This window comes from Schistocerca nitens, chromosome 2 (genome assembly GCF_023898315.1).
Source record: "Schistocerca nitens isolate TAMUIC-IGC-003100 chromosome 2, iqSchNite1.1, whole genome shotgun sequence".
In the NCBI taxonomy this organism is placed as follows: domain Eukaryota; kingdom Metazoa; phylum Arthropoda; class Insecta; order Orthoptera; family Acrididae; genus Schistocerca; species Schistocerca nitens.
The window spans coordinates 934805555-934824603 of NC_064615.1; the positions used below are offsets into that span (position 1 = coordinate 934805555).

Consider the following 19049-nt stretch of genomic DNA (forward strand, 5'->3'; position numbering starts at 1 on the left):
AGTAACACAGACCTAGAAGCACTTAATACACTTACACGATCACAACGCCACAAATATAGAACACATCACATACATTCAACAACAGAAAGATTCACATTAAGCAGAAAGGAAGGAGGAAGGGGATTTATCGACATAAAAAACCTACATTATGGACAGGTAGACAACTTAAGAAAATTCTTTCTAGAACGAGCAGAAATCAGAAAAATACACAAAGCAATCACTCATATAAATACATCTGTTACACCACTGCAATTTCATAACCACTTCTACAACCCTTTAGATCACATAACATCAACAGATACGAAGAAAGTAAATTGGAAAAAGAAAACACTACATGGCAAGCACCCGTATCATCTAACACAGCCACACATCGATCAAGACGCATCCAACACATGGCTAAGAAAAGGCAATACATACAGTGAGACGGAAGGATTCATGATTGCAATACAGGAACAATAAACACCAGATATTACAGCAAGCATATTATTAAAGATCCCAATACCACAACAGATAAATGCAGACTTTGCAAACAACAAATAGAAACAGTAGATCACATCACAAACGGATGTACAATACTAGCAAATACAGAATACCCCAGAAGACATGACAGTGTAGCAAAAATAATACATCAACTACTTGCCGTACAACATAAACTAATACATAGTGCTCAGAGACAACATAAACTAATAAAACAACACGTTACCACATACAAGTATGCACCACAAAATGTACTGCAGAATGATGAATACAAATTATACTGGAACAGAACCATTATAACAGATAAAACAACACCACATAACAAACCTGACATCATGCTCACCAATAAAAAGAAGAAATTAACACAACTAATCTAAATATCCATACCCAGTACAACAAATATACAGAAGAAAACAGGAGAAAAAAATTGAAAAATACATCCAACTGGCTGAGGAAGTCAGGACATGTGGCATCAGGATAATGTTGACATCATACCAATTATACTATCAACTACAGGAGTCGTACCACACAATATCCACCAGTACATCAACGCTATACAGCTACATCCAAACGTATATATACAATTACAGAAATCTGTAATTATTGATACATGTTCAATTACCCGAAAGTTCCTAAATGATATGTAATATATACCGTACAGTTGAAAGGAAGTCACGCTTGATCAAGGTCCGCGTCACTTTCCATTTTTAACCAGACATAACGTCTGAGAAAGGAAAGAAATAATAATAATAATAATAATAATAATAATAATAATAATAATGTTAGCTTATGGCTCCACACACAGAGGAAGGTGCCTTAAAAAACGAGGCAGCGGCTATTTTAGTTCTACAGGATGAGGCAGCTATGGCTACACATCCGAAATACATCCAGAAGGAGAAAAGATTTTGATACCCGTTTTCCGTGTATCTGTAGCGCACCATATAACTAGAGTACAGCTTCTGTGTTTGCATGTGCGCCTGAAAACCATCAGTCTGTGCTCTGTAGCTGTTGGACAACTTATCCGTGAAGGTTTCCAGACTTTCACTGTGTCTACGACAGTCGAAAAAGTGGATATGATTTTCGTTTATGGCAAATGATGGCAAACTATTATGAGATGCGCTTCTGTTGAAATGCTGTGGGTCGCGCCAGCCCTGACGATATGTCTTCGCAAACATCATAAAATAACGTCCAGAAAGTAGAAATTGAAAATTTAAAGCACGGCAACGAAAAAAAAACAGCTGATTAGAGAAATGCAGCTAACATTTTAACAGCGGTAGTATCTAATAAGCTCGTCACTACGAAGCAGCTTCAAGTGTTCTCCCAATGCTAAATTCCGACCTATTTCATCTTTTCTACATTTCATTCAATTCGCTGCTTTATGACAATGACTTACAGATTAGGTTACAGCTCCCCGATTGCTGTTTATTGGTGAAGCAACGCTTACAGAGCGTGGGCAAACCAATGTTCGCAGAACGCACTTCTGGTCATCTGCAAATCCACGCTGGCTGAGAGAAATGGTTGAACGACCACCTTGGTCTGTCAACGTGCGGTATAGACTTCATAAGGATGGCACCGAGACACCATTGGTTCCTGCTTTATTGAGAGCGCACCGGACGTAAAGCAACCCACGTTGTACAAAGATGATGGTTGTCTCATCCACTCCGCACAAATAATTACAGATCCTCCCAACAGAATCTGTGGAGGTCGTTGGGTCGGTCGTTCGGTAAGCACTGCTGCCAGCACGCTCACCATGCTTACCACCTATGGACTGTTTGTTGAGAAAATTAAACCACCGATGACTGCCGAAGACCGAAAATGCCATGTAACACTGGCCCGTGTTGCGTTAGGTCCAGATGAATTTCAACGTCCCTTCATTGTTCGGAATTGCATGACTCAGTATACAAGGAAAGCCTTTTCAGCACTTAATATGACAGATACAATAATAAGCACACACGAACCGTGCCTGAGTTACGTGTTTGCTTACTTTTGCTACAGTACGGCAGATGTTTGCGGGACCTCTTTTGACGACGGGACCGTGACTTGTGGCGCTGTTATTTTGTTACTATTCGAACAAGTTCCACACATGTTATATCATTGAAACTCTCTTCGAAGGCCCTGTCTAGTGCCACAGTTAAAGTATATATCCGATTAAGAAATTGGTGTCATCATTCGGCACCTATAACTGTTAAAACTTACTTTCTGTAGGTCAGAAAGTTCGTCACGTAGTCCACTACAGCTTAGCGAAAATCGCACCTCGAAATATCCACTCGTCGTTGGTATATTTTGGTCGTCCGTCTGACGTACCTCAAACGTGTATGAGCGGTACAAGGGTTTTATCTGTAAAACTACTTTGCTTGCTCTCCTTCTGTGTTCTTATTTTCTATTACATTTTGCCATTAAACAAGCTATTCCTTCAACATTTTCATGTCAGCTGCATTTTCGTTGAAAACGCAGGTTATTTGGAATTTTACGTTATTCCAGGAAAACAATTATTTTCATATGTGGCAAGACCGAAAATGGTTCGGTTGATTACGATGCTTTCCTTCTTCGAAGCGAATCCAGTAATGCGAGGCATACCCTACGGAACTCTAGTTGACATGCCTAAAGGTTGAGGCATAGCATATGCGTTTCATCCTTTTGCAACGTACAACTCCAAAGATATTGTGGAGTTTTATATTCCACTACTGACGCATCTCGAATCCAGTGAAATTGAAAAGTCTCCAGCGTTCCGCTGTTTGCCTAGAGTCGAAGAACATCTTTTTCCACGACGTAATATCGCTTCTCTCTAGGAGAAAATGAATGTTTGTCCCCCACTGTGAATTTTCGCAAACTCATAAGTTGCAGTCGGAAACGATGTTATATTCACGTCGGAAGTGACACATGACGTCCCGATAGAAGCCTGCTGTGGAATCGCTAACTTCTACTCCAACGTCACATTTATTCGTGTGTTTAATCCTAGATGTATTTTGTTTATTCATTACGCCACTTGATCTGTTAACGTGACGAATATGCTATTTACTGTAGAATAGATTATACAGAGGGTAACGGGTATAAGACCTTTTATGAACAACATTACGTCAGTATTTACGTAATCAGCAGTCTAATAATTATAGCTACTACAAGTCGTATGTTCTTAGGTTGGGTTGTGCCTCCAAGAACGTGGGGCCAGAGCAAGCCACTAATGTTTATTTTCTCCTGGGCAGTGCGTCAGGTGTTGATATGTGGACGCAAAATGCTTAGTAGTCGTAGCGGTGCAGATACAACCATGCAGAAAACATCAGGTAGTAAATTATGTGACGTGTTTGTGGGAAGCGGCGGGGTCAGGGATTTTCTCTGCCTCATGGTGACTGGGTGTTGTGTGACGTCCTTAGGTTAGTTAGGTTTAAGTAGTTCTAAGTTCAAGGGGACTGATGACCATAGAAGTTAAGTCCCATAGTGCTCAGAGCCATTTTTGTTTGTGGGAAGACTTCGATACGTGGAAAAAATAACCAACTAACGTGCGCACGTATTAAGGTACCACATACAAAAATATCTGCAGTTATGCCCGTTACATATAGTATAATCTCGTACACACTTGAAATTTGCGCCACTTACGTTCATGGCTTTGTAGCTTGAAAAGCAATTCTTCAGTTCTCTTCAGAACTGTTGGTTACACTTAGAAGCAATCGAAAATGTTCGATTCTACTTTCAGTTGCCTTTATGTTAACCAGTTTTTATTTCTGTAACTGGTGACTCTTCCAAAACTTTTTCACATTGGCTGTTAGCTTGTATGTAGTGCTGGAAAGCAGTCACTTAGGGATGAAGCATCTAAAAGGGCACAGTGCGTTTTATGTTTGTGATTCAGAGTGGGATATTTAATACTGTTGCATCACAACATTTAATGGGGCAGTGGTCAGACGCTCGTGAATTAAAATGAATTTATTAAGAAAATTTGATTACATAAGATATCATCCAGCTCAGTTTCTATTTCCTGCCCAGCCTTTCTCGGCGCTGCAATATGTCTAGAAACTAATGTTCTAATGGTCCATGAGGCCAAAATACGTAAATGTTATGAAAATGGCTGGTTAGTTGCTGGTGTAACCTTCAGTCCGAAGAGTTGTTCGTTGCAGTTCTACACGCTGGTATATTCTGTGCAAATCTCGTAATCTCTGCATAACTTCTGCAACCTACATTCTTGTGAACCTACTCTGAGTGTACGTGCCTTGGTCTGTGTCTAAATATTCACTCTCTCAAATTTCCCTCTATTACCAACCTGACGTTCCCTTGATGCCTAAGGATGTGTCCTGTCAAACCTACCCCTTCTTTTAGTCAACTTGTACTGTACATTTCTTTTTTCCCAGCTCCATACAATGAGTCGTCATTAGTTACTCGGTATACCAATCTGATCTTCAGCATTATTTCTATAGCATCACATTTCGAAAGCTTCTGATCTCTGTTTATCTAAGGTGCTTATCAAAAAAATGGCTATGAGCACTATGGGACTTAACTTCTGAGGTCATTAGTCCCCTAGAACTTTGAACTACATAAACCAAACTAACCTAAGAACATCACACACATCCATGCCCGAGGCAGGATTTGAACCTGCGACCGTAGCGGTCACGCGATTCCAGACTGTAGCGCCTAGAACCGCTCGGCCACCCCGGCCGGCAGCTGCTTATCGTCCACGTTTTACTTCCATATATTGACACTCCAGACAAATCCCTTCAGAAGAGGCTTCCTATTAGATATTAGAAAATTCCTGTTTCACTGAAATGATTCCCTTGTTAATGCCAGTCTGAGTTTTATATCCTCTATGTTTTGGCCATCGTCGGTTATTTTGCTGCCCACATAACAGAAATCGTCTACTACTTTTAGTCGTGCATTGCCTAATCTATTTGTCAGCACTACCTGATGTAATACGGCTACATTCCATTACCCTTGTTTCACTATTGTGACTCTCAACCTTATAACCTCTTTTCAGGACTCTATACATTGCATTCAGCTGATCTTCCAAGTCCATTCCCGTCTTTGACAAAATTACTAAGTCATCGACAAACCCCATAGTTTGTGTTTCTTCTCTATGAATTTTAATTTTCTTTCAAAAATTCTCCTTGTTTCCATTCACTGCTTGCTGAATGTCAAAATCTTTGGTATTAGGTGTATAACTTTGCTTCCGTTGTTTTTTCTCGAAGTTCGATGCTTTATTGTAAAAATTAATAAAAAGTTCATCATTCAAAGTACTGGCTATCACTGGCCACTACTTTCTCCCATCTTTCGGGCTGCATATGAATCCCGCGGCGAAAGACCTGGGCGTCTTTTGAAGAGATCCATGAATCGATCCAATTTTGCACTTGTTCATATCACCGAAAGTGCTGGTCAGCCACGCCATGTGCCATTCATCGAAAAAGGTAGTAGTCAGAGGAACAAGGTCTGGAAAATACGGCGAATGGGGCGGGATTTCCCATTTAAAAGTTTCATTTGACGGGTTTTGCGACATCGATCATTGCAACGCTGCAAAATCACCACCTTATGTCCGTTTGTGTATCAGTGCTCTTCTCAAACGCATCAATTGCTTTCAAATAAAGATCTCCTGTAATTGTTTCCGTCAGTTTCATTAGCTTCGAAAACCTTCTCGCTTCCACTGCCATGTCGATCCTGATGCGCTGAAACCATTCTGTTCGTGTACTTTCACTAACAGGAGACTCAGCATAGGTCTTGCCCAATATTTTACGAGCCTCAGCTAAAGATTTCTTTATGTTAAAGCAGAAAATTAAAACTTCCCGCAAATGACGAGAACTAGGCTCGTAAATTGACACACTCAGGTGAGAATAACGGTACGATGAAATCACAGATCGACTAATATTTTGATTACTTTTTGCCTACGCTTATTGTATGATACTTACGACTTATCTACCACCTGCACCTATTGCCATCTATTGCAAAACGGCGGAAGCAAAGTTGTAGACCCAATAGTAAGCTCTTGACCATCCTTCTGTATGAACAGCACCTTGTGTTCGACGAGGAGTAAAGTAGTACACGTCTTACACAACACTTCGAGGGGTGTGTAATCACTCCATCTGCTAATTCAGAAAGTGTCCATAGAGAAGGAAATTGACTGAGCAGTTTGTCCTACAACATTGCCTACAAAGGCTCTTTTATATGTAGATCGGGGGACTGAATTTCACCATCGTCTTCATTTAACCGGTCTTGGTCAGTTTTAAAAGAGAGAGTCTTGGTACACAGGCCCTTTACCAGGGAACACAGTTTGTAGCATTGGGTGAAGGTGATGTAGAACACTACATTAATTGTACGAATGGTACATAGCAGTTATTACCGATATGTACTTGTAAATATCGCACTTCTTGAAATTTAACTCAATCGTAAACAAGAATATGCAGTAAGAAGCAGATAGACTTAGTTTCCGTAAATGCATCTTTCTTGCTGTTGATTGACTCACTGTACTGCTTAGAGACGCTAAACACAATTCGTTATCTCGGATACGTTCCGATGTTCGTCGAAGAAAGCATTTCAAGGTTGATACTGTATGCCAGCCAGTGTGCCTTATTTTACAAAATTTTTCGGTTTGCATATTTCTTAAATGCAGTATTAGAGTCTGCAGTAAAATGCTACTAATGGTACATCGTTCTAAAACACTAATGCGGAAGTGGTAAATATTTCCCTCAATTCCGTCGCATATTATTACGAAACATGATTTTCGGTTGGTACCTACACATGAAGTTCCAATTGGTTTTCGTTCTAAATTTTCGTGTAATTTAACCTTTTTTCATACATTTACCGGAAACCATTTTACCTGTCATTTGTTACAAGCTAAGACACCTCGTTCGTTCGTTCGTTCGTTCGTTTGTGTGTGTGTGTGTGTGTGTGTGTGTGTGTGTGTGTGTGTGTGTGTGTGTGTAATAGAGAGGAGGCGAAATGAATAAACATCTATTCTTTCAGAAAGAAACAGCTCAAACTTCCGTAAACTAGTTGGCACTTTTGCGTTTAGTTAATCCCAGTAAAAATCTTGTGCCACAGGCAACAAAGACTGCAAAGATAGTAGAAAGTTAACGACAGCGATTCTCGCTTGGAAGTCGCTAGCGCATGAAATTGAGCTGACTCTCAACTTTGCGCAGCAGAAATTCTGCTAGCAAAAGTTCAGAGGATCCCTTCGGTAATTAACCTAATGGCCCTTATAAATCTTAACTCGCGTCATTTCTCCTTGATTCAGTAGCGATTTTCAAACCGAAGGAATAGTGCTCATCTGCAGTCTGCTATGAGGACACTTTGTAGCTTAGCTAAAGCCTTACTGTCGTGAGCATTATTATAGAAATTGCAGTGGCAAGAGTAGACATTCATTGTGAAAATATTATCTTGAAAAAGGAATTTTTTGTTGCTATTCGTTTTTAATGACCACAAAGTCTGTAATAGGTGGCTGTTAGGTGGGGAAGCGAAATAACATTGCACCCATAGTGAGGGTGCATTGTATAATGAGAAACTGAAATGTTGCACGGTAAGAATGAGGCAAACCATATAGGGGAAGGGTGGGGGAAGATGATAGAACCGAGTATACAAAGTGGAGCAGCTCGAAAGCTTTGGCGATCCTAATATTCATAGTTCGTCAAACGTGAATACTCTAGATTGCTTTTTGGGGTCTCTAAATGGTAATTGTGTTTTTTGTGGTTTATACGTTCTTCAACCCTGGTGCGAAAGAGAACCTCTCCGTACTCCTTCAATACGTCGGTACTCACTAAGAGCAGCAGCACTTGCTGTTGTTTTGATAAAACAGCTTTACGAGTAGCCCTGCTCACCTCGTCCTGACCCATGTTGATTGTCTGCATCTGTAATGCACATTGCTGCTTGTGTTTCAACGTTACGTCGCCGTAACAGTACAGGTGCCTAACGCTATGTTATGACACTAACACTGTTGACAACGCAAATCTTGCAGCGCATAGTCTGAATATGATTCCCTTAAGGTTGGGTATCCACACGGTAAACAGTTTCCCGTCTACACTGGCTCAAGTAACGAAAGTTCAATTATAATCAACCTGTATAAGCCTGCCTGTGTATTGCGACAAACTGCTTTTGTAAAGCGTTACCATAGACGGAGGAAGCAGATTTTTTCAAACAGATCCCGTGCCTAAATCAACAGAATTATACTCAACAAAAAAAAAAAAAATAGTACTGTATAAGCACACTTATATAAAGCAGGAAAATAGGTAATGAAGGTTTTCTGGCAGATTTCTTGTACATTCCTGAATTAAGATCTGAACTTGCGAATTGATGTATTTTTCCATTACCTGAGCTGCGTTGTAACTTCGGTGTCTCTTTCTTCGAAAAGTGCGGAGGGAGAAACCCATTTCGGAGGTTTTTTTTAGGTATGTACTACGACCCCGGGTAACACTTTCTAGAGGAGCGGGCTTCACATCCCCGCCCGGGCATCCGGATTTGGTTTCCCGTGCTTCTTTTTTTTTTTTTTTTGTTTTTTTTTTTTAAGCAGAAGTCGGGACGGTTGCAGTCGGATGAACAGAGCTAATCTCCTTCATTGTCCTTGCACCTCGGTCCTGGCATTAAACTGTGACCTATCTTTCTCGCTGAGGCCTTTTTTAAGTGCAGGTGAATAAAGTTAAGTTCAGTTGTACTACCTTTTCAACGTAACGCGCATGCGTTTATGATATCTGTGTGGTGCGAAAATTGGAAGTTGACCCTAAAAGTGGGAAGTGTGTGATCACCCACATGAAACCAGTTAAACTTCGGTTACACGATAAATTAGTCAAATCTAAAGCCATAAATTCAGTTAAGTACCTAGGAATTACAATTAAGAACAACTTGAATTGGAAAGAACGCGTAGAAAATGATGTGGGGAAGGCGAACCAAAGACTGCGGTTTACTGGCAGGATACCTAGAAAATGCATCAGATGTAGGGCCTACTAAAGAGACTGACTACACTACCCATGTCCGTCCTCTTTTGGAGTACTGAAAGGTGGTGTAGAATTCTTAACGGATAGGATTAACGGAGTACATCAAGAAAGTTCAAAGAAGGGCAGCTCTTTTTGTGTTATCGAGAAATATGGGAGTGTGTGTCATGAACATGATAGAGATTTGGGATGGAAATCAGTAAATCAAAGACGTTTTTTATTGCGGCGGGATGTCCTCACGAAATTTTAAGTTACAACTTTCTCCTCCGAATACGAAAATATTGTTGACCCGTCCTACATAGGGGAAGCGATCATAATAATAAAATAAGAAAAATCAGAGCTCGCACGGAATATATATATATGTTGTGCAATGAAAGTATATTAACAGTCGAGATTAATCATTTTTGAAACCTTTAATTTCTTCCTCTTTGCTGGAATTTTATTGCGCTATCCACAGAATTAAAGAGACTGCCTCCGTGTATGTACATAAACCTGAATTCACTCTTGGTACCTTTACCAGTACTGACATAATTTTAATTCTGACAGATAATTCATTACTGACGTAGAATTTTCGATTGCCCTGTAGCTGATGCTGCATGTGTGTCAGTGTGCAACGAAATTGCGGCGATTTCAATCTGCATGTAATAAAATACGTCTTATTTGCTGTTGCAGGTAAAATAAAATATTCGGAGCGTGTGTACGACGCGTGTATGGAAGCTTTCGACTGCTTACCGTTGGCGGCGCTTATGAATCAGCAGTTCCTCTGCGTCCACGGGGGGTTGTCGCCAGAGATACACAACCTGGACGACATACGGAAGGTGAGTACTCAGCGACACAGCAACTTACATAATAGGACGTACAATCTCTACCAAACGCGTGCATTGAAACAGAATTCATTTAAAAAGTCCAGCGCACGGGTTGCGAAGAAACAGTGGGAACAGCCTCTAACTGGAAGAAAGAGGGAAGTAAGTACGGAGACCACAAGGAGTGATAACTTGTCTTCCATCTTTTTTTTTTCATTTGTGCCGTCTTAAACATTTTAAAAAAGTCACTGTGACTATTATTCTAAGCGTAAAGGATCTTAATCAGAAGGAAAAAAGAAACCTCCCGTGTCCAGTATTCTTGCTGAGCGCATCAAAAAAATGTTCAAATGTGTGTGAAATCTTATGGGACTTAACTGCTAAGGTCATCAGTCCCTAAGCTTACACACTACTTAAACTAAATTATCCTAAGGACAAACACACAAACACCCATGCCCGAGGGATGACTTGGACCTCCGACGGAGGGAGCCACGCGAACCGGGGCAAGGCGCCAGAGACCGCGCGGCGTTAAGTTTAAACAGTAACTGGTAAATGGCAGTTACATAATTAGTCATGGAATTTCTAGTGGAGAATGTTTACTGTCATTTACTATTTACTGTTATTTACGTAACTTCGTGTGTCAGTGGTAAACTCTGCGACTAATTATAATTTTTTCGATAGTTTTCTGAAATAATGTTTTATATGCTCTCTTCCGTCAGCATGAAAGTTAAATGATTGCAGTCTTATAGCTACTAAGATGTGGATCACGCTCCAAGCGAATATAGAGTGTAAAGTGTCTAGTGTTCCAAGTGGATCACAGTCAAATACCTATTGTTGTTACCTTTACTAACTCGTTATGACAAACTTCAGGATACCATGGTTACGATTGAGCAGCGACAACGGCGACAGCTAAAAGCTTTTTAACTGTGACAACGCAGATGTGTGTATATAGTTAAATGCCACATGCGAAAGTTGACAAATTGTAACGCTAGAGCTAATTTCGCAGCCTCAATGTTTCCAAAGAGGACGACTGAATGTCTGGTTGTCTCTCTGTTACAGGTGTGCGAATATTTTTTTTTTCCACTTTCAAACATTGCCATATGAGATACTAACTTACAATAAGAACCCTTTGTGCCATTCTTTGACGAGCCCTCCCGCCGGAGGTTGGAGTCCTCCCTCGGGCATGGGTGTGCGTGTTGTTCTTAGCATAAGTTAGTTTAAGGTAGTTTAAGTAGTGTGTAAGTCTAGGGACCGATGAGCTAATCAATTTGGTCCCTTAGGAATTCACACACAATTGATTTTTTTTTTTTTTAACAAGATAGGATGTTCCTTGAAGGTAACGCTGGAATAAGAAAGGGAGGGAGGACAACGAATAGTCTGTGGCAAGCAACAGTGGTGGGTGGGTAGTCGGGTGGACGTGTTGGTGCCACCGCCGTAGTCTTCGTCAGAACAGGTGCATCACTTAAAATAATTTAGCATATGTTACAGTTTGCCAGTGCATACTAAAATTAATATGATATGTGATGCAATAAAGCCAGCACGCGGAACTGTCATCAGGCAATGTAGACAGGATGGTTTCAGGTATGTTTTATTGCCAGAACCAGTAAAGAAAAACTAATTTCAAAATCTTTTCCATAACTGTGTCCACTGCAACCAACGGGTCTCAGGAGAGATGAAGTAGGACAGAACAATTTCTTACAGCCAACAACAGAAATTGAAAGCTGATAGAATTCGCAGCTTAAAAAGACCATAATTTCACAAGATTCTATAAGCGTGAAGAGCTGTTGTGGAGTGCCTTAAAGTGCAGCCGTTGGTGAGGAGGGGTGTATTTCATTGTAAAATACAACGTGTACCCTGTATCATGTCGGAACAACAATTCAGCTAAACGTTCATGTACAACAAATTGGTTCTAATGGCTCTGAGCACTACGGGACTTAACTTCTGAGGTCATGAGTCCCCTAGACTTAGAACTACTTAAACCTAACTAACCTAAGGACATCACACACATCCATGCCCGAGGCAGGATACGAACCTGCGTCCGTGGCGGTCGCACGGTTCCAGACTGTAGCGCCTAGAACCGCTCGGCCACCCCGGCCGGCTCATGTACAACAGATGGGAGAACAGAGCATTAATATTTTCACAAGACAGAAAAGTTAGTCAATGTTCGCAACAAGTACACTCTTTCCTTATTGTCAGGCAACAATCGCTGTGGGGGTAAGAACCACCCACTTATCATAGATCAGAAGGTACGACGTCATAACACTGAGATGCGTGAGAAACGACCGCGTTGTGCATGACGTTTAAATTTATTACTTCTTCGCTACCAAGTCTGGTCGCAACCGATTTTGCAAACAGTACCTACATATGTCGCTGAATGTACCTACACAGATACATCATTGTAGGATACATAAAGAGATATGACGTCATGAACAGTGAGATGCGTGAAAAAATGCCGCATCATGTGTCAAGTTGGAGCACATTTAATGTTTACTACGAAGACACTCCTACAATCCATTCAGCTGAACGAAATCCCTGACATCTGGCAGCGCTTTTGAAAGCTGTTAACTGCGAAGCGCAAACGACTGTAGGCGAGAACAATAGTCGTTTATAGACCTATGAAGAGATATTGCCATGGAGACGTGAAGCAGCTGCGCCCAGAATACAGAAACAGTCGGGATCATCTCACGTAGCGTCTACCGCAGGAGTACGAACTAGGTTTCGTTTCTCTTAGAAAATTGGCAGAATGAATACTCGGGCAGTGCGGAGTTTGTCAGCTAGTATTTGATAATAGAAAATACTTTCATGTAATGAAGATACCCAGTTACAAAAAACTGGATTGAAACTATAAATTTATTTCCCGACTCCACAGTTAAAATGGTTCAAATGGCTCTGAGTACTATGGGACTTAACAGCTATGGTCATCAGTCCCCTAGAACTTAGAACTACTTAAAGCTAACTAACCTAAGGACATCACACAACACCCAGCCATCACGAGGCAGAGAAAATCCCCGACCCCGCCGGGAATCGAACCCGGGAACCCGGGCGTGGGAAGCGAGAACGCTACCGCACGACCACGAGATGCGGGCGACTCCACAGTGATAGGGCACTTACAATCCTGTAAACGGTTAAACACTTTGTCAAAGGCATGGTCATACACATCGACATCATACCGTTTGAATCTGCCTTAGAACTAACTGGACAAATAAGGAATTGGTAATAGGCACCCAAGTTTTTCAGACGAAAAGAAGTTAAGATAACGATGGCAAATGTTAAACTTGTTGAACAGAACATAAACTTGCTACAGATTAATATTTTTTGTAATACATAACTGATGATTGAAGTCTGAAATTAATTCTTTGGAAGTAATATTAAAGTTCTGCAATCATATAGAGAATATCTCAAACTTCTTGGTAAAGTGCTAATTGTTTTTCGTGTAGCTTGTTTGGACTGAAACTATTGTGAAATTTCTCCTAACACTTGACGTGGCACTCTGTTGTTCGGAGGTACTGTCGATGCAAGTACTCAGGGATGTGTGTGTGTGGGGGGGGGGGGGGGGGGCGTCTCACGTTAGAGGTAATGCAGGCGCTGAATCATTCATATAAACTAGCGTAAAGAAATCTTGTTGCATTGAGCAAGTGGACGTGGGGGGTCATGATAGGAATTCGTGGTCACTATCGCCATGACGACAGAAGCAGCAGTTTCTCAGTGTCATGTTTAACCACTCTACAGCGTCGATAAAGAAGAGGATAGGAGCATGATTCTATTCGTCCATAAACGACACATTCATGGACTTCCGCGACAACAGGAACTACACTGAAGAGTCAAAGAAACTGGTACTGCCTAATATCGCATAGGGCCCCCACGAGCACGTAGAAGTGCCGCAACAGACGTAGCGTGGGCTCGACTAATGTCTGAAGGAGCGTTGGAGGGAACTGATAACCATGAATCCTGCGGGGCTATCCATAAATCCGTAAGAGTTCGAGGGGGATGGCGATTTATGAACAGCACATTGCAAGGCATTCCAGATATGCTCATTAATGTTATGTCAGGGGAGTTTGGTGATCAGCGGAAGTGTTTAACCTCTGTAGAGTGTTCCTGGAGCCACTCTGTAGCAATTGTGGGCTGCGGGATGTCGCATTGTCGTGCTGGAATCGCCCAAGTCCGTCGGAATGCACAATGGACATGAATGGATGCAGGTGATAAGACAGGATGCTGACGTACATTTCACCTGTCAGAGTCGCATCTAGACGTATCAGGGGACGCATATCACTCAAACTGCACACTGCCCACACCATTACAGAGCCTCCACCAGCTTGAAGAGTCCTCTGCTGACATGTCGGGTCCATGGATTCATGAGGTTGTCTCCATACCCGTACTCGTCCATCCGCTCGATATAATTTGAAACAAGACTCGTCCGACCAGGCAACATGTTTCCAGCCATCAGCAGTCCAATGTCGATGTTGACGGGCCCAGGCGAGCTTTGTGTTGTGTAGTCTTCAAGGGTACACGAGTGGCCTTCTGCTCCGAAAGCTCATATCGATGATGTTTCGTTGAATGGTTCGCACGCTGACACTTGTTGATGGCCCAGCACTGAAATTTGCAGCAGTTTGCAGAAGGGTTATACTTCTGTCAAGTTGAACTCTCGCTTCAAGTCGTCGTTGGTCCCGTTCTTGAAGGATCTTCTTCCGGTCGCAGCGTTGTCGACTTCGCTACCTTGGCGATGATATGTCCCATCGCTCGTGCGCCGACTATAACACTACGTTCAAACTTACTTAAATCTTAATAACCTGCCATTGTAGCAGCAGTAACAGATATAACAACTGCGCCAAACATTTGCTGTCTGATATAGGCGTTGCCGACCGCAGCGCCGTATTCTGCCTGTTTACATATCTCTGTATTTGAATACGCGTGCCTATACCAGTTTCTTTGGCGCTCCAGTGAAGTTTTGTACTGTTACCCTCAGCGGAACGATGCCAATAAAGAGGTATTCTCTGGATATTCCAGACTGTTAGTTGTGGACGGGTAAGGTGTCCATGCAGGTGGGAGGGGGGGGGGGGGTCATACCACTAAAAGCTTTTATTCGTCTACGTATATCAGTTTCTTGAATTATTTTCGGACAATAAATTAGCACAAAAAGAACGGGAACTTCTCACGTGTTCGCTTGATGACTAGCCGATTGTAGAGAGCATTCCACGCCATTCACATGCAGTACAACGACAGGAAGTTCAGGAAGGCAAGGGAACAATGAAAAGAAAAAGGGAACAGGTACACTGGCTTTCCTGACCGTAGTTGGAAACCAACTTAAAGGCGCAGAATTCCTCCCATTTACGCGCTCTATTGGCTATAGTCCGCAGATTTTTGTCCACAGCCGTAGTTCTAAATACTGATAATGGTTGTTTGTGTGTGTGTGTGTGTGTGTGTGTGTGTGTGTGTGTGTGTGTTTCTTTGTTTTGGGTAGATTACCTACGGAACACATACACGATTGCTCAACTGTTTCTCTGAATCATGTCAGCCAACGCGTTGCTTTCTCATTGGAAGCAATTTTTGACCATCAAAAGCTAAAATTACCTCTGAATAGCATTGGCACATGGTTCGCGTTGGTGAAACTTCGCTCTGAGGTGTCATTACGCTGTTGTAACACTGATGTGAATGGAATGCGATTAAACTTTCTCAGCGACTGTTGTCTTTACTGGCTTGCTAACTGTTGCTCTCGGGCGGAGAAAGCGGAAACTTTTGCCACAAAACGAACGTTTTTGCGCGACTGTAGTTCTCTGCTGCTAACTTAGATTAACGTTGGCGTGTTGATCAGCATGGTTGTCAGACGCGTATTTATGCCGTTTTTTTTGCATCTCTTCCCCGGTGACACCTTACAAAGTATGCTTGTAGTATGAAACTTCCTGGCAGATTAAAACTGTGTGCCGGACTGAGACTCTAACTCGGGGCCTTTGCCTTTCGCGGGCAAGTGCTCTACCAACTGACCTACCCAAGCACGACTCACGCCCCGTCCTCACAGCTTTACTTCTGCCTGTATCTCGTCTCGTACCTTCCAAACTTTACAGAAGCTCTCCTGCGAACCTTGTGTTGGCGGCCGAGTTTAGGTTCGTTCTGCGCGTCTGACGTCACAAAATACAGTCAGCCAATGAACGGAGAACGACGTTGCCAGATCTCGACCACAGAGCAGAGCACGGACGAGTGTCTTCAGTTTTAGAAACGTTCAGTCATAAATAAAGTAATAGAACAAAAGCAATGTCTTGATAGCAGACTTTGTTTTATAGAAAGTTTGGAAAAACCATTCTTCATGCTTTTGCTTCATATTCTATTAATTAATTAAACCAAACAAGCAATAAGACTCCTAATTCAGGCGATAGCAAGGAAAGGTGTTTGTATCAATTTCACGGACCGCTTTTTCGCAATAAAGAACAGCGGTAATTGTTTATTTCCTATTGTACTTCGACGAAGTGCGAGTAATTCATAGGCATACCAACAGTGTTTGTCAGAATTTTGCGTGACATGTTAGAGTCCTTATGGAGGTACATTGCAAGACGAGCTGCGCTAGCGTAAGGGTTAAGGCGCTGGGTTAGTAAGCAAAAGGTTCAAACCTTGTACGATACTAAATTTTTTCTTTATTTAAAAACAATATCGAAGTGTCTTACTTCACGAATTTTATTAGTTTGAATGCAATTTTTTGAAATTTCTAGTGCTTTGTCTCTTCGTTAATCCTTTCGCTGCTGCAGTCACGTGCTCCCCGCATTCCGCGCTGTGCGCGATTTTGTCATCACTGCACTGCTCGCCTGTGCAGACACATGGTGTTCCCACTGCTTTGACACACTTATCATTCGATTTCGCAAAAACTATTTGGCCCAAAAATTAGATTTTTACACATCTTCTTGACTGATACCTTCCCCCCATAAATGACTTAATTTTGTTTCGATGTTCAACTCAGTTATTGTGCAGCATTAAATGTAGTAAACCATTGCACGAAATTTTGAAGAGTTTGCAGAGGTAAAAGTCCATAGCGTATACTTTGCGTATGGTCGATTTTAGTTGACACAATGTTGAGATTGAAATGTGGACAAGATACCTAAATTTCATATAAAATTTACTGTATAACAATATCTCATTTAAGTACCACATAGGTGTCGTATGTAATACTGAGAAATATTCCGTCTTTCGCGACTGTAACAAAAGTTTTATTTACACCGGGCACGTTTGGTTTACTTTATTCTAATTTTTGGGCCAAATAGTTTTTGTGGAATCGAATGATAAGAGTATCAAAGCAGTCGGAACACCATGTGTCAGCACAGGCGAGCAGTGCAGTGACAAAATCGCGCGCAGCGCGGAATGCGGGGAGCACGTTTCTGTAGTAGCGAAAGGGTTAATGCGGCCGTGGTGGCTTTACTTCATGAACTGCGCGCTCCTCCCTAAACGTAAGCTTGCGAACTATGCTATACTATGGCGCTGCTTCTCGAGGCGCGTGCGTCGTGTGCAACTGGCAACACAGCAATCTCCCGCGTCTGGGCGGGCATGCGCGAGCCGCCAAGATAAAAGAATTGAACTATAGCAGTCCTCAGTTGGTAGAGCACTTGCCGGCGAAAGGCAAAGGTCTCGAGTTCGAGTCTCAGTCCGGCACACAGGCCGGCCGTGGTGGCCAAGCGGTTAAAGGCGCTACAGTCTGGAACCGCGCGACCGCTACGGTCGCAGGTTCGAATCCTGCCTCGGGCATGGCTGTGTGTGATGTCCTTAGGTTGGTTAGGTTTAAGTAGTTCTAAGTTCTAGGGGACTGATGACCATTGAAGTTAAGTCCCATAGTGCTCAGAGCCATTTGAACCGGCACACAGTTTTAATCTGCCAGGAAGTTTCATATCAGCGCACACTCCGCTGCAGTGTGAAAATCTCAATCTATGCTTGCAGTATTTTTCTGTGAAATCATTTGAACGTTTTGGCAGTAAGTATAAATTTTTAATGCAAAAACTGATTTAACTTCTATTCGTACGTAGTACGTTATATAATAGATTTTAGATTTAATGTCTATTGCTAGCGTCGAAAATGAGTGCTTCGTTAAATAAAATTGGTAATAATTTTGTACTTCTGCAGACTGTCTTAGTCAGCTGTGTCAAGTTGTTCTTGTCTCAGAGATGAATTCGAAAGTTCTGTGTGGGGATGGCCACCGACCAGCAAACGAAGTTACCATTCACGGAACAAGGCTGTTACCTGTTGTGGATCAATACAGTTGGTGGTGCGGGCGGATCTCTCCGGCTGAGTTATCTTCGCCGCTCCCCAGTGGAGCTTTGCCGTCCTTCGATCCGGTGAGAAATGACCGTTCGGCTGCCGTAGGTTGCTGCCTGAAAGAAATGTCAATGGAGGAGAAAGCACCGGAGACCTGGGCGGCCCGGTCGGCCGAGTCCGGCACTCCATCTCCACCGGAGGCTTGCTTGTCGGACGTCAGCGCTGCGAGTCCCCCCCCCCCCCCCCCCCCTCACGACGTGGCCCGGTCCACACTCGTTCAGCGGGCAACATCGTGTGACTCTTTTCGCCATTGCGACCCAAATGGCGTATCAGGTTTCGGGAACCTTCCTAGCGGAGTGTTCTGTATTGCTTTTTGTACAGTGGCTGTTGCCCGGGTTTCTGGAAAGGGCTTTAGTCGGCTGATTCGCCGGCGTATTAATAGCCGCGGCGGACGGCCATGCAACAGCTCTTTAAACACGTCATCGCACGATGCTCGTTTAGATGGCGGCTAGTGCTTATCGCCTCGCATGTCCCACGCTCGTAACTTCGGAGACGTGGCTGGCGGCAGCGGGCGGCGTTCTTTACCTGCTCTGCCGTGCTCCCTACATGTCGCATGTGGGCTGCCGTGAAACTGCTCTATTTGCTCTTCTGC

The 19049-nt window shown here is 42.6% G+C and overlaps 1 protein-coding gene across 3 annotated transcripts in view; it reads left to right on the forward strand.

The window, feature by feature from the left end:
* LOC126237259 (serine/threonine-protein phosphatase 2B catalytic subunit 2-like) overlaps positions 1–19049 on the forward strand; it is an 824140-nt gene that overhangs the window by 665987 nt on the left and 139104 nt on the right. For all 3 annotated transcript variants that reach the window (XM_049947183.1, XM_049947182.1, XM_049947184.1), the window contains exon 5: positions 10044–10189. In XM_049947183.1, coding sequence (XP_049803140.1) covers positions 10044–10189 — 146 coding nt within the window. The remainder of the gene's footprint in view (positions 1–10043; positions 10190–19049) is intronic.